Below are 20,248 nucleotides of genomic sequence, written 5' to 3' on the forward strand. Positions count from 1 at the left end.
AAAAAAATTGAGGTTTCTTTATCTTAAAGGGAGCGCAATGCATAAAGAAAATGAGTGTGTACTTATATTTAAGGGTCGGCAAAGCATCAATAGTTCTAATAGTGCAGTAGTCGTTTATATGAAACCGACCACTAAGCACCAAATGAGCCGCTTGCCTGTTTTCTTCTCTTCTGCAATAGTGTATGAACTAAAGATATACGCATACTCACACGCACAGAGACTTACGCCTTTTATCCTCGAAGAGCTAGACAGAGATGTAACTTCCGTACTCCGTGCCACGAGGTGGCAAGCCTCTCTCCATATCGGGCACAAATTCCAGACTCCGGATTAACATTTAAAAACAAAATATCACTTTTCCCGACCCGTGAATCGAACTCAAGACCACTCAGACTCACCACTGCAGTCGTACCCTAATACAAACGCCGCCGAGACAGTCTAAAGGTAAGTACTTTTCAAGAAATACTTTGTTGACATTTTAGAGAAGACCTGTATCACAGTAGGCAGTGGTACATTTAAAATATTGTTAACAGCAGTACTTCTGCCTATCCTTATAGAGAAACAAGCGTACCAATAACGGTAAAATTTAAGTTATTGTCAAAAAACCAATTTAATCTCGTCCATCGTTCAGGTTTTGGTCATAAATAACAAACATGGTCAATATTCGAAACCGGACAATAACCCTTCTATTAATCTATGATATAAAGTACACAAGCGGATGGGAATAACCGTTCTGGCGTGATGGAGTCGTAAATAAACGAATGCCTCTACACGATATGAAAGAGTTAGAACAAATAATGTGAATATTTGAAAATTTTTGTCATACTCGTATAATGTCAAATTTTGGTCATAGAATTTAGATTTGACGTAATGTGCAATCTATCATATATATACTGATATAGTGCTAAAACATATACTATTGTTAAAAATTAGTTACTAGAGTCAAAGCACTGCACACTTTTACTGGTGGTAGGTCTCTCATATGTGATAGGTCACGTGGGTAGGTATCACCGCAATGTATATTTCTGCTGCCAAGCAACAGTATGTAGTCACTCTTGCGTTCCGGTTTAAGGACATTGTAGCCAGTGTAACTATTGGACTTACGACTTAACATCTCATGTCTCATGATGGCGAGCGCAGTAGAATACCAAACAAAACTTTGTAATTCAAGGTGTTGCGTGGTGTTTCTACTGTTTATGGGCGATCGTATCGTTTACCATCGGGCGAACGACAAGCTCGACTCGTCATTCAAAACCGTAAAAATGCAATTTCGTAAATTGCTACATTGATAAAAAACTAACAATTTTATTATTCAAAATCTATTTCAAATTTACATCTGATGGCTCATAATTATTTGGCTTCCTATACCATAAAAAATTGTTCAATCAAATCTCTTTACAAAATAATCCCTCTAAAAACATCACCCCGTAAACCACACACCAAATCACAATGTAGTTTAGGTCACAATATAACTACTGGTAACCAGAACCACAAACATCGCCTACTTTCCACTAAAATAAACTGTTCTGGCTCTTATCACTTTCTACATTTTTAAGGCATTGAGTGTCATACTTCCTTAGTGTTGTGTGTAAAAAATTGTGCTACGCAGTTACAGCGAATTCGCGTACAACGTGCGTGTGGTATTAATTAGCTGTCGTTAAGTTATAGAAGTTTAAAATAACCGCGATACAAGTCCTTTTTTAACATTAAAATGTGTTTTTAATTAATATCAAATCAATTAGTTCATTAATTTTCTAAAATAGATTTTCTTTAATTTAAGACTGGGTAATATATACGTTTACATCTGTAATTTTATTAAAAATTAGTTTGAAGGTTTGATTAATACAAACATTAACAATAGAAATGAATACAATTATATTCAAAGCCTAGAATTCTATGTGAATAACTTAAAAAGCGTCAAAATATTCCCAAAAACGAAAAGATACCTTCAAATACTAATTTGCATTTATCGATTTTATTCATAACAGCAAAGTTACGTTCACAGTGTAAACAAAACAAAAAGTAGGTGGAAAATTTATACATGTTTGTGATACGAAGATTGCTGTCTCCGTCTTCAATACACTGAATTTATTGTTCCCATTCGAAAATAGATTCTTTCTTGCATTCTTTATATAAGTACTAATAAGGAATCAATTCTAGGCAAAACGTGAATAAAAAATATGTTAATGATATTTGTTGATAAAAAACAAGCAATGAAATAAGTGAGCAAGTCATAGCGGTTAATAAAATTCAAATACGATTATAAGAAGTCGACATTGATAAGATCAGGGTCTGTAGCCAACAGTGATAAAGGGTGAAATTTTCCGAAAGGAAACCCAATACAACATATAAGTACTAATACTATACATAAATGCTGCCTGAAATCTTTCTAATGATAATTATATATATATTATATAAATTACGAAAGAGAAGCCGGCAGGAATTGGGTTGTATGGCCCTTTGCCACTGGTAGCCAAGACGCCTCGCTACAATCATTAAGCCAGTGGTTCCCAAAGTTGATGAATCGCGACCCATCTAAAAAATTTCCAATCTCTGTACTCCCTTCTAGGCTGTCACCAAGTCACTTTTATATACAAGGAGTGCTGTTTTTGTATCAATTTCAGTTACTTTTCTCGTTCATCAGTTATCATACTTTTATATATTTATTTATATAATATTTTATTTATCAGGGCCCACCTTTGCGACTCACCAGTGTGTTGCAACCCACAGCTAAGGAAACGCTGGTTTAAGCTAAAAGAAAACAAAACTTTGTATACCCCAACAACCGACTTATTTATAGGATATATCATTCTCATATTTGTTTGTTTACGAGCGTAAAGAATTGTAGAAAGGCGTCTTCGCTATACCTCCTAAAAAGAAACAGTAGGTAGATACTGCCGACTGTCTGGGTGGATATGATAATATTGGTACTTAAATAATTTGCTAATTTACTCGCGTATTACGTAAAAACTGTTGAATAGACTACCAGTTTTATTAAAACAAAACTTTAGTAAACACATAAAATGTAGATAGGGAAGGATTTATAAACGCAAATAATAATAGTCAGCTCACATTTATGAAGTATATACTAAAATATAAAAACAACATAAAACTTAGTTCGAATTAGCAAACAAACTTATGTTATATACATTTGTTTTGGAAGCTTTTTTATTAACACATTAGCACCTTGTTTAAACGAAAACTTGAATCATACACCCGATTTCACTTTAACCGACTTTCTCAGAAAGAGTAGTGTGACAAAAAAATCGTATTATGAACAAATTTTACCAAGTGGTAACTTTGTGTTATATTGGCCTGATAGCGTTTTTATTGATCGATGTTGGTGCCAATGACAAAGTTCTTCATAGGCCGAAGAGATTTCTCAGTTTTAATAACATCACACGCTTCTTTGTGAGTATTTTAACCTTTTTATATATTAATTATAAAAAGAGGCGATAGCCTAGTTGGGTGTGGAACGGACTGCCGAGACAAATGTCCGCAGGTTCAAATCCCAAGGGCACACACCTTTGACTTTTCTAAAAAATCATGTGTGTATTCTTTGTGAATATATATATATATGTGATATAATATTATTATGTGATATAATATTATCGTTCGCTTTAACGGTGAAGGAAAACATCGTGAGGAAACCTGCACATCTGAGAAGTTCTCTATAGGAATTTCGAAGGTGTGTGAAGTCTACCAATCCGCACTAGGCCAGCGCGGTGGACTAAGTCCTAATCCCTCTCAATAGTAGAGGAGGCCCGTGCTCAGCAGTGGGCAAGTATACAATACAGGGCTGATATTATTATTATTATTATATATTAATTAGCAAAAACGATAAGTGATTTCCGTTGTCCATAAAAAAAACAAATATCTAAAGATCATGCATACGCTAGTGACGTTATAGGGGAAGAAAATGGATTAGGGTCTTGGGCCTCCGTAAATCTTACTCACGACACAAAAGGCAACGGAAAGCTGTCTCTTCATGTTGGTTTTCTATAAGACAATAGACATAATATCACAGATTTTTTTTATAAATAAAAGACAGTCTTACTTATAAAAATTTCGCAAAGCTATGCTTAGTTAAACACAAATTCACTCGATCAACTGTAAGTCAAAACCCGCCATCTTACCTCTTAATAAGATTTAAACTAGGAAACCGGTGATGTTTTTGACAGCTATTTAAGCAATTCTTAACCGCCTCTTAAGGCTAAAACAAGTTTATAAGTAAGACTGTTAATGTATACTTGATTTACTTATTTTCTTTACTACTTACTTTAGCTTACTATTAAGGATCGTAAACATCTCTCAAATTATCCAAAACCAGCCCTCACAAGATCCTATTAAAAATTTCCTCCAAACCTAAGCTAATCTATTTTTAATAGTATAACTGCTCTCTCCTTCAGCTTCGAGTGAACTTCAAAGCGAACATGGTCCCATGGAACCAGATATTCGCGCAGGCGTTAGGGTTCCGTATTAATTGGGACGACCCGCCGGATTCCTTCCACCCGTACCATCACCTCTATAGGAGGGATGTTTATAAAAACTTGGAAATAGTTCTGGACAGGTAATCTCAATAATCATAAAGAAAGTTTGTTAAGATACTCAACACATAATATACTCACGCTTCATTCTCGCAGAGTATCCAGAATTGATATTAATGCCACTTTCTAGCTCAGAAAAAGTTTACTACGAAATAAAAGTGATATTTTTTGCTACTTTCACTTGTGACAGCGAGCAAAAGCTAGTTTTTTTTGCATTAAGTTAACACTGGATTACACAAGGCCTTCTTGACTATGAGGCATTCGCTTTAAAAAAAATCAAATAAAAAAACATGTTGGAGGTAGGATATATTTTATATCCGCCCGAATAGCGACCACCGTACACAAGGAATTAAAACCCTCCACAGTGGCCTGCGTAAGTATGTCGCGTTCTGGGATCTACCTGTGTATATTCAGTTCTAACAGGCCGGCATAATTGTGCTGGCTGCCGAGGGGTAATCATCTCTCGTTGGTCGACATTTCATTGAAACCCACTGTACTTACCATCACGTGCAGTGGGTTCGGTTGTTCGTGCCCGTATAAAAAAAGTCAAGACGATGGTTTGCGGGTTCGAAACCTTAGGCACACAGTATACTTATCACATTTCGAAGTTAAATCTAGCAATTGTAACTGATGTAATAAAGGAAAACCTACAAACCTAAGATTTATACGTAAGAATATCGAAGACATGTTCAGTTTGCCATCACGACCAATCCAATGTTACCTTAGCCCACAAGTTTTCGTCGAACGACTCGTCAAAGACTCGTACCTAGCAATGAGCTGATATAAAGCATTTATTACAACATATTCAGCATTACAACTTTACCAAAAACATAACTCCCAATCACGAGCATAAATTTGCCACATAAAAGGTAGCATCGTTTAAAAAACTAATAAATTAATTAAAAACGAATATGTACGGTAAAAAAAACTCGCTGCTTTCAGGAACGGGCTGAATGGCTTCCATTGCGTGAGGCGAGCTATTTGTGAAATGGAAACCAGCGAGTCGGCAGAGATTTACCACAAAATTTTAAAAATGGTTTTCAGGTAATGTATTTTAACTAGCTGGTGCATCGACTTTGCTCGTAATGAGCACTTTGACAGTCCTGGTTTTGCCAAGAAGATGCCATTTTGGTGTTTTTATTAGTTGTGAAATATGAGATCTTTTATCTTTCTCTTATTTATTAATATGCTTGATATTTTTCTGGAGCAGAGTATTCAAAACAAGAACCTACTTTAGTAAAAAAAAATGTTTGCCGTTGCTACGAGCGTTATTTCTATTACGTTTGACGTCACAATTTGCTTTTTGCAGACAACAATCATCAGCAACAGACAAGTGGCACAACAAAACAGACAAAGACTGCTCAGTGTCGGTATCATCATGTCCCTTCTCGCTGTTGGAAGTCGCTCAATACACAGATATCATATAATATAAATAAAAACTCATAAAAATGTTTCATTTTCTTTATTTAAAAAAATATAATATACTTAATAGGTGGTTTTCAACATTTGATTTTGTATATTTATTATGTAACAGATTGAATCTCTGATCGATCGATCTGAAAATCTTTGGGAATGGCCGTTTTTAACTGTGAACATCCTGAGACTGATGATGGTGATGATTATATTGAACTGAAAAATGTAGGAACGTCTTGCTATCTCTGTCTTACACCCAAATCATTATGGCCGATGATGTCACTATTTTCTACATGCAACTCTGTTCGGTTTGGGTGCTATTCCTTCAAAGCACCACATTTCAAAGAATTACATTCATTAATTTTTATGTGAATTTAGAAAACATTTTCTCTGCCAAATTTTTGTATGTAAATGTTAGGATCTAAGATAAAAGTATTAAAAAAATGCGAGCTTCCAATTCTAAGAGAATGAACATCAAGATTATATAAAATACAAACCACGAAGAAACGATTACATTATCCCTATCCTCTATTTTCCCTTATTATTATTCATAGAGAATAAAGTATGGAAACAGTACATAGATCATAGCAGTGTGTACAGGCAATTGATGTATGTTTTAGCAGAAACGCCTACTTATATTACAGGAGCAAACGATAGACCTGCGTCATGGTTACTCGTTCGTCTAAATACCTATATAACCCGCAGTGTTGCCAGGGCCCTTGAGTCGTAAGTTACATTTCGTTTCCTAAAATGTTACATTTTTGCTGCAAGAGTTACATTATTGTTTTTTTTTTTTTTATTTATGCGTTTTTGGGCTACCATTTCTGTAGCTACGAAACCGCGGGAACGCGCGAAGTAGGAAATGTGCGCGCGCACACTCAAGCAAAATCAAGTTTTAATATATGCAAGATACGTTTCATTTTGTCATGGCGAGCCACCTCTAAGTGTGATATGGAATGAAATACTTTTTAGACCCGCCAGTTTTAGGTGCGTTCAATTTGGATGCGTTGAATAGAAATGCGTTCGTAAACTGTTTACAATAAAAAATTGTATTACAAATCTCGTTGTTCTCAAAAGTTACGAAAATTGGCTTAAATATAAAAATTACTTACATGTTACGCGAGGGGGTCAAAAGTAACGAAAAATGTAAGAAATTTAACCTTCTGGCAACACATTTACCCTTGAAGTAGATAAGGGGTTTATATGAATCACATATCAGGTACTATCAGAATTATTAGCGCTTTGCTCCTTGAGCTATGCATACTGAAGCCTCAAGCCCAAGGCCTGATCGCAACTAAAATTCACATATGATAATTGTGTTATATACGGTCCCATTGCTGGGCACGGGCCTCCTCTACTACTAAGAGGGATTAGTCCTTAGTCCACCACGCTGGCCTAGTGCGGACTATGTGCGTCAGAAGTGTGTGCCCTTGGGTTTTGAACCTATGGACATTCGCCTCAGTAGTCCATTCCACAAGCAACTAGGCAGTGGCGACAGCCGCTTACAATTCACATTTAGAAGTTTAATTGTCTGTTGTCAGTGTTTAATCTACATTCATGCGTGTAAATTATAGCCTAAATAATCTTTTTATTTCTCGATCTATCTGTATACTGTTTAAACTTCAAAAACAAAAACCATAATTTTTTCTGAAATGTAGACTTACAGGGCTCTAAAATTGGTTAATACAAAGTTACTGTGGTTCCTAACCTTTTCAACATTGATACCCCTGTGATCTATGTAGAAAACTAATTGTTCCCCGCTTTCAAAATGTTTTCAAACACACAATATAAGCGATACTTATTATCTTTATTAATCATATATTGCACAACAGCCTTACAATTTTAACATCAGCTCTTACTTTTTTTTATTTCACGATCCTATAATTAGGTTCTTTGATACCCCCGTATAATAGCTGATTTACCCCCAGATTAGGAACCCAGGTACTAGACGAATGAATTCATCATCGTTAGCCACGGCCTAGGATCTCCCTTTATTACTTTAGACAATAGGATTCTTAAAACCTAATGTTTCAAATTAACGACTTATTTTTATACCATAATTAACTGTTACTCTACTGCATTAGTACAAAAATAGTATCCAATAAATATATATAAAGATTTTAAGCGGGAAACTTATTGCACTGAGTTATTTTAATTTGTGGAGTTCTCGCGCAGCTTACGAGTGACACATTGATTGATAACACAGAGTGCGATACGAATTACATCGGGAACTGCATCGGAAACGTAATAAGTCTTGTTCCATAATTAGTTACCTTAATGATACTGAAGATGAATGATTTTATGCAACTGATTTTAATCAGATTAAAGATTTTTATACCGTAAAGTGCAACATAGAAAACGAAAGTTGAACTTCTCTATTTAGTTTATAATTTATTTGATGTATAAAATTGACTAATAAAAAATGAGAACTTAACGATTCCATAAATAGGTCTAGGACTGTCTTTACCCATAGGAGCGGGGGTGCAAGGGCTGCGTGGCACTTAGGCGCAGCCATAGGACATAAGAGCGCAAACCGGTCGCTCGCCAAAAAAGAAACCGCGCAATTTTTTTGCCGTAGCTTTGTAATAAAAGAATATAAAATTCTTTTTGTTAACGAAAGGGGAGCTATCTAATTTTCGCTTAAAATGGTAGACATCCCTGAGGAAATTAATGATATACAACTTAAATAATGAGACGAGAATGTTGATAATATTTATTCTACTACGCTAATCGCCAAAATAATTTCATATAACAGGTATATAATGGATACCAATTTTGGAGTCGGTGCCTAATTAAAATTGCTAGTTAAGCTATATTTGTTGCATAGTCCATCTATGAGCTAAATTTCTTTCAAATCAATTGAAAGGAGTAGGTTTGCGTTTACTACTAACAAACATACACAGTGAAAGGTGTAATACCAAGCACATGTATGGTGTTTCATCTTTTTCTTTCCTCTTTTTTCGGAGCAGGGCAGGGAGTGTAATACATCTACATTTGACCAGCTATATGTAACAGGGGAAGAATTTGGGTAGTGTACAGTTCACAAATTTAAATATATCTATCTAGCTTAACTAGCAATGTTAATTAGGCACCGACTCCAAAATTGGTGTCCAATATATACTTGTTATGTGAAATTATTTTTTGGTTTTCAGTAGTTTTTGAAGGCGGTTTAATTATTTGTTAAAATTATTTTTATTTTTGGCTTTTTTGTGTTAGTTAAAAAATAGACCGTCTCGATGGCGTAGTTGTGTTTCGCTCACGATACGATTAACGCGCTGAGGAGTTACATCTCTGAGTACCACTGAAAAGGGGAAAAGGTGTGATGCTATATATATGCATGTATGTAAGGAGTAGAGTCAACTAAACCCAACCCAAAAATACAACTGATATGTTTCACACACAGTACGACAATCGCGCTGAAATGTTACGCCTCTGCCTACCCTTGACACGGGGAAAAGATGTTATGCTATATATATAAGTATGTGAGAAGTACACTCAACCAAACTGAATGCAAAAACATAGCTAAAAACGTCGCAAGAAAGCTAAATTCGCGATTTCATTTTCTTGGACGACATAATTATTCTAGTTTTAAAAACAAACTACTAAAGCGATGTTGAAAAAAAAATTATGGGACCAATCTGGAGAGATATTCTTTCGAATAAAAAAAGAATTTTTGAAAACGGTCCATAAATGAGCGAGATCCGAGGTAACAAACAACAACAACAAAAAAATCACGTCGAATTGATAACCTCCTCCTTCTTTTGAAGTCGGTTAATAAAACTATCTTGATTGACACAGCTGGATCGATCGATGTGGACCAATCAGAATGCAGATTGATCGCAACGCCTGTTTCACTTATATTGATTGATTTATAGATTGTTCGACCAATGGACATAGATTTAGAAATGGTAAATGGTTATTAATTTCATCCGAAAAATTAGAAACATCACTAAAAACTTTAAATGACAAAGAACTATAGGTACATAATACTGTATTTGCAAACTTTACTTTAAATACCAGTCCATACCCCTTATTTGAACATGTGGTCTTATAACGCATATAAGGTTTATAAGTAAGGGCGATATTAATAAATCAACCTCACATTTGAGTAAGGTCTTAAATAAGCGTTTAAGGTAATTACACTTTTTAATGAAACTCAGGTGACTCAGTGCTGCCAGACTTCAAGACACTGTGAGCTGGATCTGCGTATATCGGACCGCCAAGAGCAAAAAAATATATATAAATGTATAATTGTGAAATGTAGCTAGATATTGTAACTTTGACTATCGGATCAACACGTCAGACCGCCCCGTGACCATGAAGGCTGCGAAGTCTTCGAACCGTCTGGAGAAAGTTATAATACAAAAACCCCGATAAAATCCGCAAAATAGTTTACTTCAGAACTCAGGTGTCAAAATCCGTCTTATTTTAGTTAAAATATAATTTGTGATGTTGATATCTATTTATTAAATAGCAACGATCCTAGACACCATCTCATGATATCACATTTCTGAGCGAAACTGAGTTGTAAGGGCAGGAAGCCCTATTTCGTCTATAGAGGCAAATCCGTCTTTTAGCAATTACGGGCATTTTGTTCAAAAGAAAACCTTGATAGCCGTTTCGGTAACAAAGTAAAATATCCCCTATTTATACGGCTATCAAAGCTGTCTTTCGATTAGATCGCCCGTAAATGCAAAAAGACGGATATACCCTCGTGGACGGAATAGGACTTCCCGATCTTATCTATTAATACGATCTTAAAACTCGTAAGATTTAAGATGGCAGATTAACTGAAGGCTCATAAAAACATACAAGATTTAAGACAGCGCCAAACGTTACACGTCAAGCCGTCATTCATAATGATGTCGCGCACAATTTGCACACTAACAAGGCGGCACGCAAACTTGGGATGTAATTAAAGTTGGATTTTTCTGGGTCACTTGCATATGTAGCTTAATGGAAAATATGGGAATGTATTTAATTTTTTTAAGTTATTTTCGTAGTATGTCACAATGCTATTAGTCCGTATGATGGTGAATGCTCTAAAGAATTATTAGATCTTATCCAATCCTCACCTTCCCTTTCCAGAACCATACGTGCTGGTTTGCGGAACCACAGCTTGTTGGTGTCTTCCATCTGCGTGCGAACCAAAAGGTTTGGAAACTCATATCTGTGCCGCACTAGGCCGCGCTAGGTTTGCCAGTATATGTGTCCCCTCTTCCTATAACTTGAGGTCCTTCAAGCGGAGCATGAATAAGCTATTATGCAGGCCGGCATGACTGTGTCGACCATCTGGGAGGCTTGTATCTTTTGCCAGGCGTCACGTTCTTTGAATTTCACGATAAAAAAAATGCTAAAGATACTATTGAAATACTGGTACGATTTCACCTGGAGCGCCCCTTTGAAGTTGCCTGTTATTGTTTTCGGTTGCTTTACTAGTGAAGGAATCGGTACCTGCATATGCGAGTTATCACGATTTTAGGTACGTCAACCATTTTAGGCTTACATGGCTGGCTAAAGCGATGACTTTTTAATAAGCACAATCAAATGCTCATCATTATATAATATAGGACAGATTTACTGACTGACCTAAGGTTGACTGGTAGAGAATGTCTATGATTCAAACCCTCACCTAGTAATAAATTCAGGAAGTTTTATATTCATTTGACTCATAAAGTACTTAATCGTAACAGTTAACACTAAACGTTTTCACAAAGTACGATCCGATAATTCGCTGTGAAGAATAAATTTAATTTATCAAATTCCACCCAACACTCGTATCAAGGGGCATATCAACATTAACATTATCCTCTCTTTCACACGCTCATTAATTTACTATCTCCATCCTTCTCCCACGGGGTTGCAGTGAAATCTCAGCGCGATGTAAGCACAAAATAAATCCAGTTAGTGGATACGGCTCAATAAATTCAAGAGGCGACTAAATCGACTACTGGCGGACTGATTGGCCGCTGGGAGTGCTACCGTCGATTCTCGATCGTGTTAATGAGAAAAAAGTTAAGAGATTTTTTGCTTTGTCTATGGTTTTCATATGGTATATGGTATATTTGTTTTATAGGATAATTGCGAAAACGGTCTTCTTTGGTATGAAGTTTTCGGATTCTAAGCTTAACCCATAATGTTAATGATAAATGTCGTTTTTAATTATGTGTTATTAGTTTTCTATCGAAATCTTTATACTATGGAAGTAATTTTCTTTGCTTATTATTAATTATCTTAAAATTATTAAATCACCATTTATTAAAAGTATGTTCCTATGATATAACATTAGGCTAAATAAAACCATCTTATAGCGTGTTAAGCTAATAAAATCCTCATATTTTAACAATCAAGAGCAAACACTTGTATTCTAACATCAACATAGAAAAAAATAAACCATTTATCTTTTTCAGAATTAATAGTGGCACGCTGTGTGGAATTATATTCCAGTGAAAAGATTCTTATACCAAGTCGAGAAACAACAGTAGCCACTAAAGTCAATGTAAATAAGCCGAGGGGAGATAGTGCACACGTGACCCGCACTGTGTATGAGTCTCATTTAATTGTTGAAGACGTGACGCTCGCCCCATCTTACTCTGACACATTTTATGGGTTTTTTGTTACATCATGACAATTAGGTACTAAAATCAAATTGCGAATGTTAAGTTTATTGAATTTCACATCTAAAAGGTTGCATGGCGTGTCCAATTTATTTTCAATTACACTCTGAAGCTCTTACAATCCAATCTATTAGTGTATATATTCAATATTATATCTAAAAGTTTAAAATTATAACCAATATAGAATCTAATTCTACTCGTCAACGAAAATCAGTCTTTTTTCCCCTATATTTAGTTCACACGAAACTATTAACAAGTTGTTAACTTTCCATAACTTTCACTCATCCCGAAGCGTGGTGATGAACTCCAGAACTCCTTGTCCCTCGGGACACGCGCTGTATATCGACACGCAGTCGAACATCTGTCGACCGGCCGTCGCCGCGTCCTTGTATGGCGACATCAGCTCTTCCCACTCTGGATCAACGTCATCGAATGGTGATTTACCGTAGTCTGGCCTGGAATTTTGTAATGTAGTGCTTTAGTAATTTATTTGTGTAATATATAATATCATCTAGTAAAACCTAAACTGCCCTTTCCACTATTTTTGGTATCTCTATCTTATAGTTGTCTGGTATATCTGGTATATCGCCTCGAGCGATAAGATCGCCATTTGTAACACCGATGTTTGAAATATTTCTACAATTTTTTAATATTTATGGTGTATAATGAAGTTAAAAAAAATACAAACAAACACACATCACACCTTTATTCCCTAAAGGGTAGGCAGATTTGTAACCAGTACACCCACTTTTCGCCTACTGTGTTCCGTTCCATGATGTGATGGCCAAATCGGGCACAAATTCCAGACTCTGGCCTGATATAGGGAACAAAAATCAAATATCACCTTGCCCAACCCGGGATTTAAATCCCAGGGTTCAGATCCCAAAGCTTTGTCGTACCGCACACGCAGTACAACTATGCCACGAAGTTAATTAATATATTTTTTCCTGATACATTATATTTAGTTAAGTACGATTAAGTTCACCAAAGAACCTAACCAAATGACTAATATTTTAATAATATGAAAATATGTTACTTTAGAATTGTATTAATTGTATTCTCGACGTAATACATTTTTCAAAATGGCGTCTATAAAATAAAAAGTGAGAGACTAAAAATATTTTGATCATTGATACGATGTAACTCAAATATACTAAGTTTATAGATTGTAAAAGTTTTTGAATAATGCGACCTTTGACCGCAGAATACAGAATATTATTCCTTGACATGTTTCTCTATCACCGATCATTTTAGCAATTTATTACTAACTCTTTCTAATAACCAAATTATTTTTTATCACTTTCTATATTAGACTCAATGACAGCATCTGACCGGATGTTTACATGACTTGCTGATTTCAAATCCATTGAACTTCAGGTATGTTAATTTCGTTACCACGGCATCACGTAGTCACTTAGTATCTTTATTAATTTAATTTATCCATTCTTGTACATTAGCGACTTTTAAGTATTTCATTTTGGAGAGTTAGCGAAAACTTGGTAGTATCATGAGCTGATCACATGAAGATTTGAATGTTATAAATCTGGCAAAATTTTAATAGAAAATTATTACTAGAGTGAAGCGCAAACTACGTCTTGACAGAAGAAAAAATGGCTTAATTTTTCGAATGTTCTCCATTGATTTCACTCTTAGTTGTAATTATTTTTTACCACCATTCCTTCTTAACTTCCATTACTCCATCTGACCTTTTCCTACACCAATGTGGGGAGGACGCAACACATTCAAGCATGTTACTAAGCTACTGGAGGAACCAGTTTTAGCTGAATCTTATTAGGAAGTCCCAATAGACCGGGAATGGCAACCTAGGACACCGTCCACAAATCCATTATACACACTGCCACTTAATGGAAGTTAAAACTATCAAATCCGCAATTTTTGGCTCTTCAACACACAACTTAAAAGATATATCGATACTATTTATACATCGTAGTACTTACGTGAGTAATATATGCAGAATCTCGCCAACAAAACCTTCCTCCTCGACTGGATACTGTGCGGCTTCGCAAATAGCTCTCAACACGCAATCGACACCGTTCATGCCCTTACTGTAAAAAACAACATACTTTACCCGCACAATATCAGAATATCTTCCACAACTTCAACCTTTAAAGTACAAATGAAACTGACTAATGTTTCACAGTCTTAATAGTTTATAAGTCGCTAAATAGTTTATGAAAGATGTTAGAAGCGCATCTGTGTGGATAATAATCTATAAGGAACCTTCTTGTATTTCAAAAGAATTACATGGGGCTCTTGTATATGCTGCAGGTTTTAAATGGTTATAATGATTAGCAAAGTTTGTTTGGTAATTGTTACAGTTGCTCTAATGGCAATAATTATTCTAATTTTCTTTACATCTAGACTAGTAATAAAACGTCAATTGAAAACGGAACTCAGTCATATCCTATTATAATTTATTGGAGTTTATTTAGCAGGGTACTTTTCTTTTGACAAAAATTCTTCGAAATACCTTTTTGATGTGTGTTGTTATCAAAGAAATTTATCAGAACTGGCTAAGTGATATTATTACTTAACATGCCCAATTACACTCTGTAATATTATAAGAACTTCATAACTTTAGCTCTGTTACGCACTGATCGGCCGTCAAAAATATATGAAGGAAATTCTTTAAGAATCTTATATCAGATGGTTAATAATTACCTACTCAAGAATCCAAAGCAACATTCCACAAATCTTGTAGATGATTTCGATGAATGGTAAATAGTGATTTGTAGCCATCAGATGACCATTTTGCATTCAAGAAGTCAAGCAAATCCATTAAACCACTTACGAAGTCAACATTTCAGCTATAGACTTATAGAAAATAAGTCTTTCATCCCTTCTCGACAGTATATCAGCTTCCCTCTGCTCTCTTGACACTTGCTTGATAAAGTAATACTGAGATAGTTCAGATATGTTCTGAAACTCGACGTACTGATATTGAAAGTTAGCAGCGAAGGACAACGCCACATTGTCATTATTCTGGATTGGTATTGACATGCCGACCAGCAACTGGAAAATATTTATTTTTATTTAATAGTGCTAATTGGTTATCGAAATAAAACTAGTTTTCGGATTTTTGTATTTAAGTTTTACTCCCAACGTTTCGAAGACTTTGCAGCCATCATGGTCAAGGGGCAGACTGAGGTGTCATCTGAGAAGTTTCGTTACAATATCTATCTACATTATAGAATTTTATATATTTTTTTAATCCAAACACGGGATCAATGGGCCGTTGGATAGACGACGAATCTACAACTTTTATTCTGAGGTACGAGTTTTAGGGGATGTTTGGGTCCGAGACCAACTAGTTTTATTTCTATAGTATTAGTCTTCTGTCTAAGAAAAATACTATTTTGTTTTCTGATTGCTGGTATCATCATGAATAAAGCTCTTGCTGATGTGATCTATATTGGACAGTTGTACTGGATCCAAGGGAGGTTAACATGGGTTCTTGAAAATATTAATTAGACCTCTAACATTTGAAATAGCAATGATACTTCCAACCGATTGTTGCCAGGAAAAGATACTTTTAGTCTGTATTTAAAATCATTAAAATGATTAAACTCCGAAGGAAAAAGTTACTGATTATGACTAGGAAATTTAAAACCTGGATTTGTGGGATCAACTTTGCCTTTTCTTTTTATAAGAATATAAGACAATAATTCCATATTTTAACAACATGGCCAGGATTTTTATTTTCCCGGTCAGGCTATAAATAAGAGATTAAACATTATAAGTAAGAACAATATGCATGACTGAACAACTTACTTTGTAAGTCCCTCCATATGGATAAACCAGAGGTAAACTGTTAATCTGTCTCTTAGTTCGGAGCTGGTCCTCCGCTGTGTCGAATGTACTAGATCCGATGCATGAAAACCATGACATCAAAAACATCAAGAGAACTATTTGAGACGCGCTTTGGAACCTAAAAGAATTTAATAAATAACTTTAACTTTACAATTTTATAAATAAACGCATGAAATCCGTAAATAGTTTTATTTCAAGTCTAACATTCGCATTAACGGAAGCAATAAGTATATATATATCATTGAATTTATATTTATCGTTATATACTAATATATAAGGGTGAAGAGTTTTTATATTTAAATGCGATAATCTCAGGAACTACTAAACCGATTTTGATTTTTTTTCACTTTACGAAGCTATATTACTCCTGAATGCTATAGGCTACTTTTAAATCCGGAAAAATATTGATCCCGTAGCAACTTTCACGGTTACGGAGCCGCGGGCAAAATAATTCATAAAAATATTTGTGAAATACTACGACGAATTGAGAGACCTTTTTGAAGTCAGTTAAAAAATAAAGTGAACCAACTTCAGGTCAACAGTATATGAAAATAACAAGAGCCTCCTGAACTCATACCGAACAATATGAGAGCAATAAAATTTATTATCGACAGTTTAAAACTTAGTTAAAAAGCTATACTATAAGTAGTGATAGCGGGCTTAAAACTTATAAAAAAGGTTTTTCAATAAAGAGTGTAATTATCATCATATAGTCTAGAACATAATATATTGTCACGACAAAACTCAGGCCTCGGGTTCAAATCCCAGGATAGACCAAAAACCAAAAGAGGCAAGAATTAATCCCTCCTAGCCGAATTTCGGCCACGGCGGCCAATCTCAACGAAGATCGGTAAGGTACGCAGGATATATTATAGTGCACAAGTGTGTGCGCAATACACAGGTGCACTCTCTGTTCCTTCACTCTCATAGTCCGGTGAGACGGCGATCCGACATGACCGGAGAGAGATCAGGCGCAGGAGCAACGGCTTTACGTGCTTTCCGAGGCACGGGGGTATCACACCACCAACTTCCTGACTCCGAGTTGCGATTGAGCAATTTTTAAGATGGAAAAAACCCAATCAAAAAATGCATAATACTATATATAATATATAATGTGTATTATATAGTATTAATGTGGATATACTGTAATAAAATCATGTATTATCCAGCTATCAAAAATTGGTTACCAAATATAGTCCCAATTTCATGCACATTAAAGTTGCATTAAAATGGCTGCGAACAACCGCTTATCAGTTAACAGTGAAGTGTACGGCGTATGCTGTTTAAAATATATATTATTCGGCTACTTTTATAGCTTTATAAAACCTATAAATTTTTTTGGTCTTAAATTATTTAACACTTTGAAGGGAAAACCTCTACTACTGTGTTATGTATTGAAACTATGTTTTATAAACGCGCCTTTTTAATAAATCGTAAAATTTAATATCGCATCCCCAATGTAACCATAATACTTAAATATATTATTAGACTTCTTCGAATACATGTTAATTCCAATCTATTTTAATTTCCATATTTCTAAATACAGTAGTTCATAATTATAATAAATAAATATAGAATTAATATAATTCAGTATTTAAAGAGTATTTTTTCAATAAAATTATTAATATCCAAAAATAATTACCTCATTTTCCAAACAACTCCAGATTGCTGTTTTCTTAACAAAGCTGTACGCTTCCTGTTCTCATTTCAAACGAAAGCTCCGTCAGGCTGCCGCGCCGTAAGCTACACACACGTCAATGCACTCGCCGCTCTGCTTTCTGATAATTTTATAAAGCCTTGTGTACACTGATAACAATTTTCAATTTCGTCGGATTGTATTGTTACATCACGTTATCTGACAGTGTTTTTTATTCTTGTTTTATATTAATATGTACTGTAATTTTTACTTGACTCGATGGGCTATTTCAGTGGCGTAGTTGTGTGGGGTTCTATGCCCAGGTTGATTATTTTTATTTCAGTATATATCAATGGAGTCGCCCTTTGCACATAACACTTCAAACTTATTTTTTGGTTTCGCGCAGAAAGGTCCTTATTACTACCGCCCAGCCTTCATTGGGGGTGATTGAGCGATTATATTGGAGTCACCGTGCCTTACAACCTAGCCTTGAACCGTCAGAGAAAAGATGGAACCATCCGGCCGCCGGACCAAGTCCCTAACCAATATTACCACCTCACTAACAATCACGCGGCTATGGGAAATAAAGGATTTAGAAAATACGCCGAGAATATCCGAAAACAATATAAGATTGATAGAAACAAGTCGACGTTAAATGCGAAACAATCTTTCTTTATTTAAAGAGTTGGTGGCTGAACAATTTACGTTACATATTACCAGGCCTTTTTGTTACGTCTTTTTAGGGGGCACGCTTATTCTCGAAAATTTTAAGTCCATAATTTTTGTACCCTCTCTTTTCCTTTCCTTTTTAATGGCAATGTTTTCGATATTTTCGATATTTCCTTTGTGGGCACTGCGTGCACACGCGTACCCTTTTTTTTACACACGTACCCCTACATAAAAAACCCTGCATATTACCTCTTATTAATATATTACAATACAATCAACAAATTCAAAATTCATACGACTAAAAATACGCGCTCAATAGAAAAAACTGGACAAAAACGAGTTGGACTCGTGCACCAGGGGTTCCGCACAAACTTGTAGTAAGGTTTCTAATTATATTATTTTAAACATGAAAAACTTCACTTTACAGCAAATAATGACTGCCTCGGTGGCGTAGTTGTATTGCATGTCCGGTACAGTAGCACTCTGAGGTCCTGGGTTCGAATCCCGGGTCGGGCAAAGTGATATTTGGGTTTTTCTGCTCAGTATCAGCCCGGAGTCTGGAATTTGTGCCCGATATGGCGATAGGCTCGCCCCCTATCACATCATGGGACGGAACATACTTGGCGAAAAGTGGGTGCCCTAGTTGTGCCTCTGCATACCCCTTCGGGGATAGATGCGTGATGTTATGTATGTATGTATGTATGTACAGCAAATAAGTTCGTAATAGTAAGTTCACTTTTTTTATTGAAGTAAATATTAACGGTTTTTTGATTTTTTCGTTTACATGTTCTATAAGACATTGTTTCTTACCAAACTTTATGATTCTAGGTCAGCGGGAAGTATCTGATTAGTATTTGATTCCGTGAAATTGCAAAATAAGCGACATAAACGGTCGTATCCTATGGTGGCGTTGACTTACAAGTTTTATTTATTCAAAGTTATATAAATTTACTTGGTATCGCTACGCGTTTTTGAAAAAAAGGTCTTGACAAACAGACCGATGGACGGTAAGTGATCATATAATTCTTTCTCTTGAGGTACAGAACCCTAACATTAAAGAATTTAGATTATAAATGCACACAATGACATTTTAGCATGATAAGGTTAATTCAATCAGGAGATAGTGGAATAAATATGATACCAAATTTAAACACAATTTAAGTTCTTTAGCACTATGTCAGATCCGGGATAACTGTTATGAGTAATGAAAAATGCCAGTCACTCTCAGTACATATATACACTTTATATAGTATCTACATAAGACATATAGGAGAATAACAGTGTAACTACCAAAATAAAATGCTATGAAAATTATCGAAGAAATATTAATGTTACTACCAAAATAATTTGTCATTAAATGATTAAAAATGCTTTCAATTTAAGCAACTACAACATTTTCTTCGGTTTTCTTTAAATTTAAATATATCTAAATTAGGATTTCTTCTCGTGAATTCTCGAAAAAAACTAAATTAAGTCGAGACAGGAAAGAATTCCTAAAGACTAAACAAATCCTTTCACACCCCTGAATTAAAGAAACA

The 20,248-nt window shown here is 35.1% G+C and overlaps 2 protein-coding genes across 6 annotated transcripts; one reads left to right on the forward strand and one right to left on the reverse strand.

The window, feature by feature from the left end:
• The first annotated feature begins 1,550 nt into the window (after positions 1-1,550).
• On the forward strand, positions 1,551-5,995 carry LOC115444150. 5 transcript variants are annotated; one of them, XM_030169813.1, is made up of 5 exons: positions 1,551-1,628; positions 3,242-3,408; positions 4,407-4,567; positions 5,487-5,588; positions 5,854-5,995. In XM_030169813.1, exons 2-5 carry the CDS (start codon positions 3,271-3,273, stop codon positions 5,969-5,971), a joined length of 519 nt encoding a protein of 172 aa, XP_030025673.1. In that variant the 5' UTR covers positions 1,551-1,628; positions 3,242-3,270; the 3' UTR covers positions 5,972-5,995. The 5 variants fall into 5 exon arrangements, with proteins under 5 accessions (XP_030025673.1, XP_037292386.1, XP_030025674.1 ...); XM_030169814.1 differs by having other exon boundaries at positions 1,566-1,628; positions 3,161-3,408; XM_030169815.1 differs by having other exon boundaries at positions 1,569-1,637.
• Positions 5,996-12,601: 6,606 nt separating this feature from the next.
• Positions 12,602-18,210, reverse strand: LOC115444153. The gene is made up of 5 exons (XM_030169821.2): positions 18,048-18,210; positions 16,367-16,523; positions 15,387-15,607; positions 14,533-14,640; positions 12,602-13,029 (listed from the first exon to the last, which is right to left on the reverse strand). Exons 1-5 carry the CDS (start codon positions 18,050-18,052, stop codon positions 12,852-12,854), a joined length of 669 nt encoding a protein of 222 aa, XP_030025681.1. The 5' UTR covers positions 18,053-18,210; the 3' UTR covers positions 12,602-12,851.
• Between the last annotated feature and the right edge of the window lie 2,038 nt (positions 18,211-20,248).

This window comes from Manduca sexta, chromosome 8 (genome assembly GCF_014839805.1).
Source record: "Manduca sexta isolate Smith_Timp_Sample1 chromosome 8, JHU_Msex_v1.0, whole genome shotgun sequence".
Lineage (NCBI taxonomy): Eukaryota > Metazoa > Arthropoda > Insecta > Lepidoptera > Sphingidae > Manduca > Manduca sexta.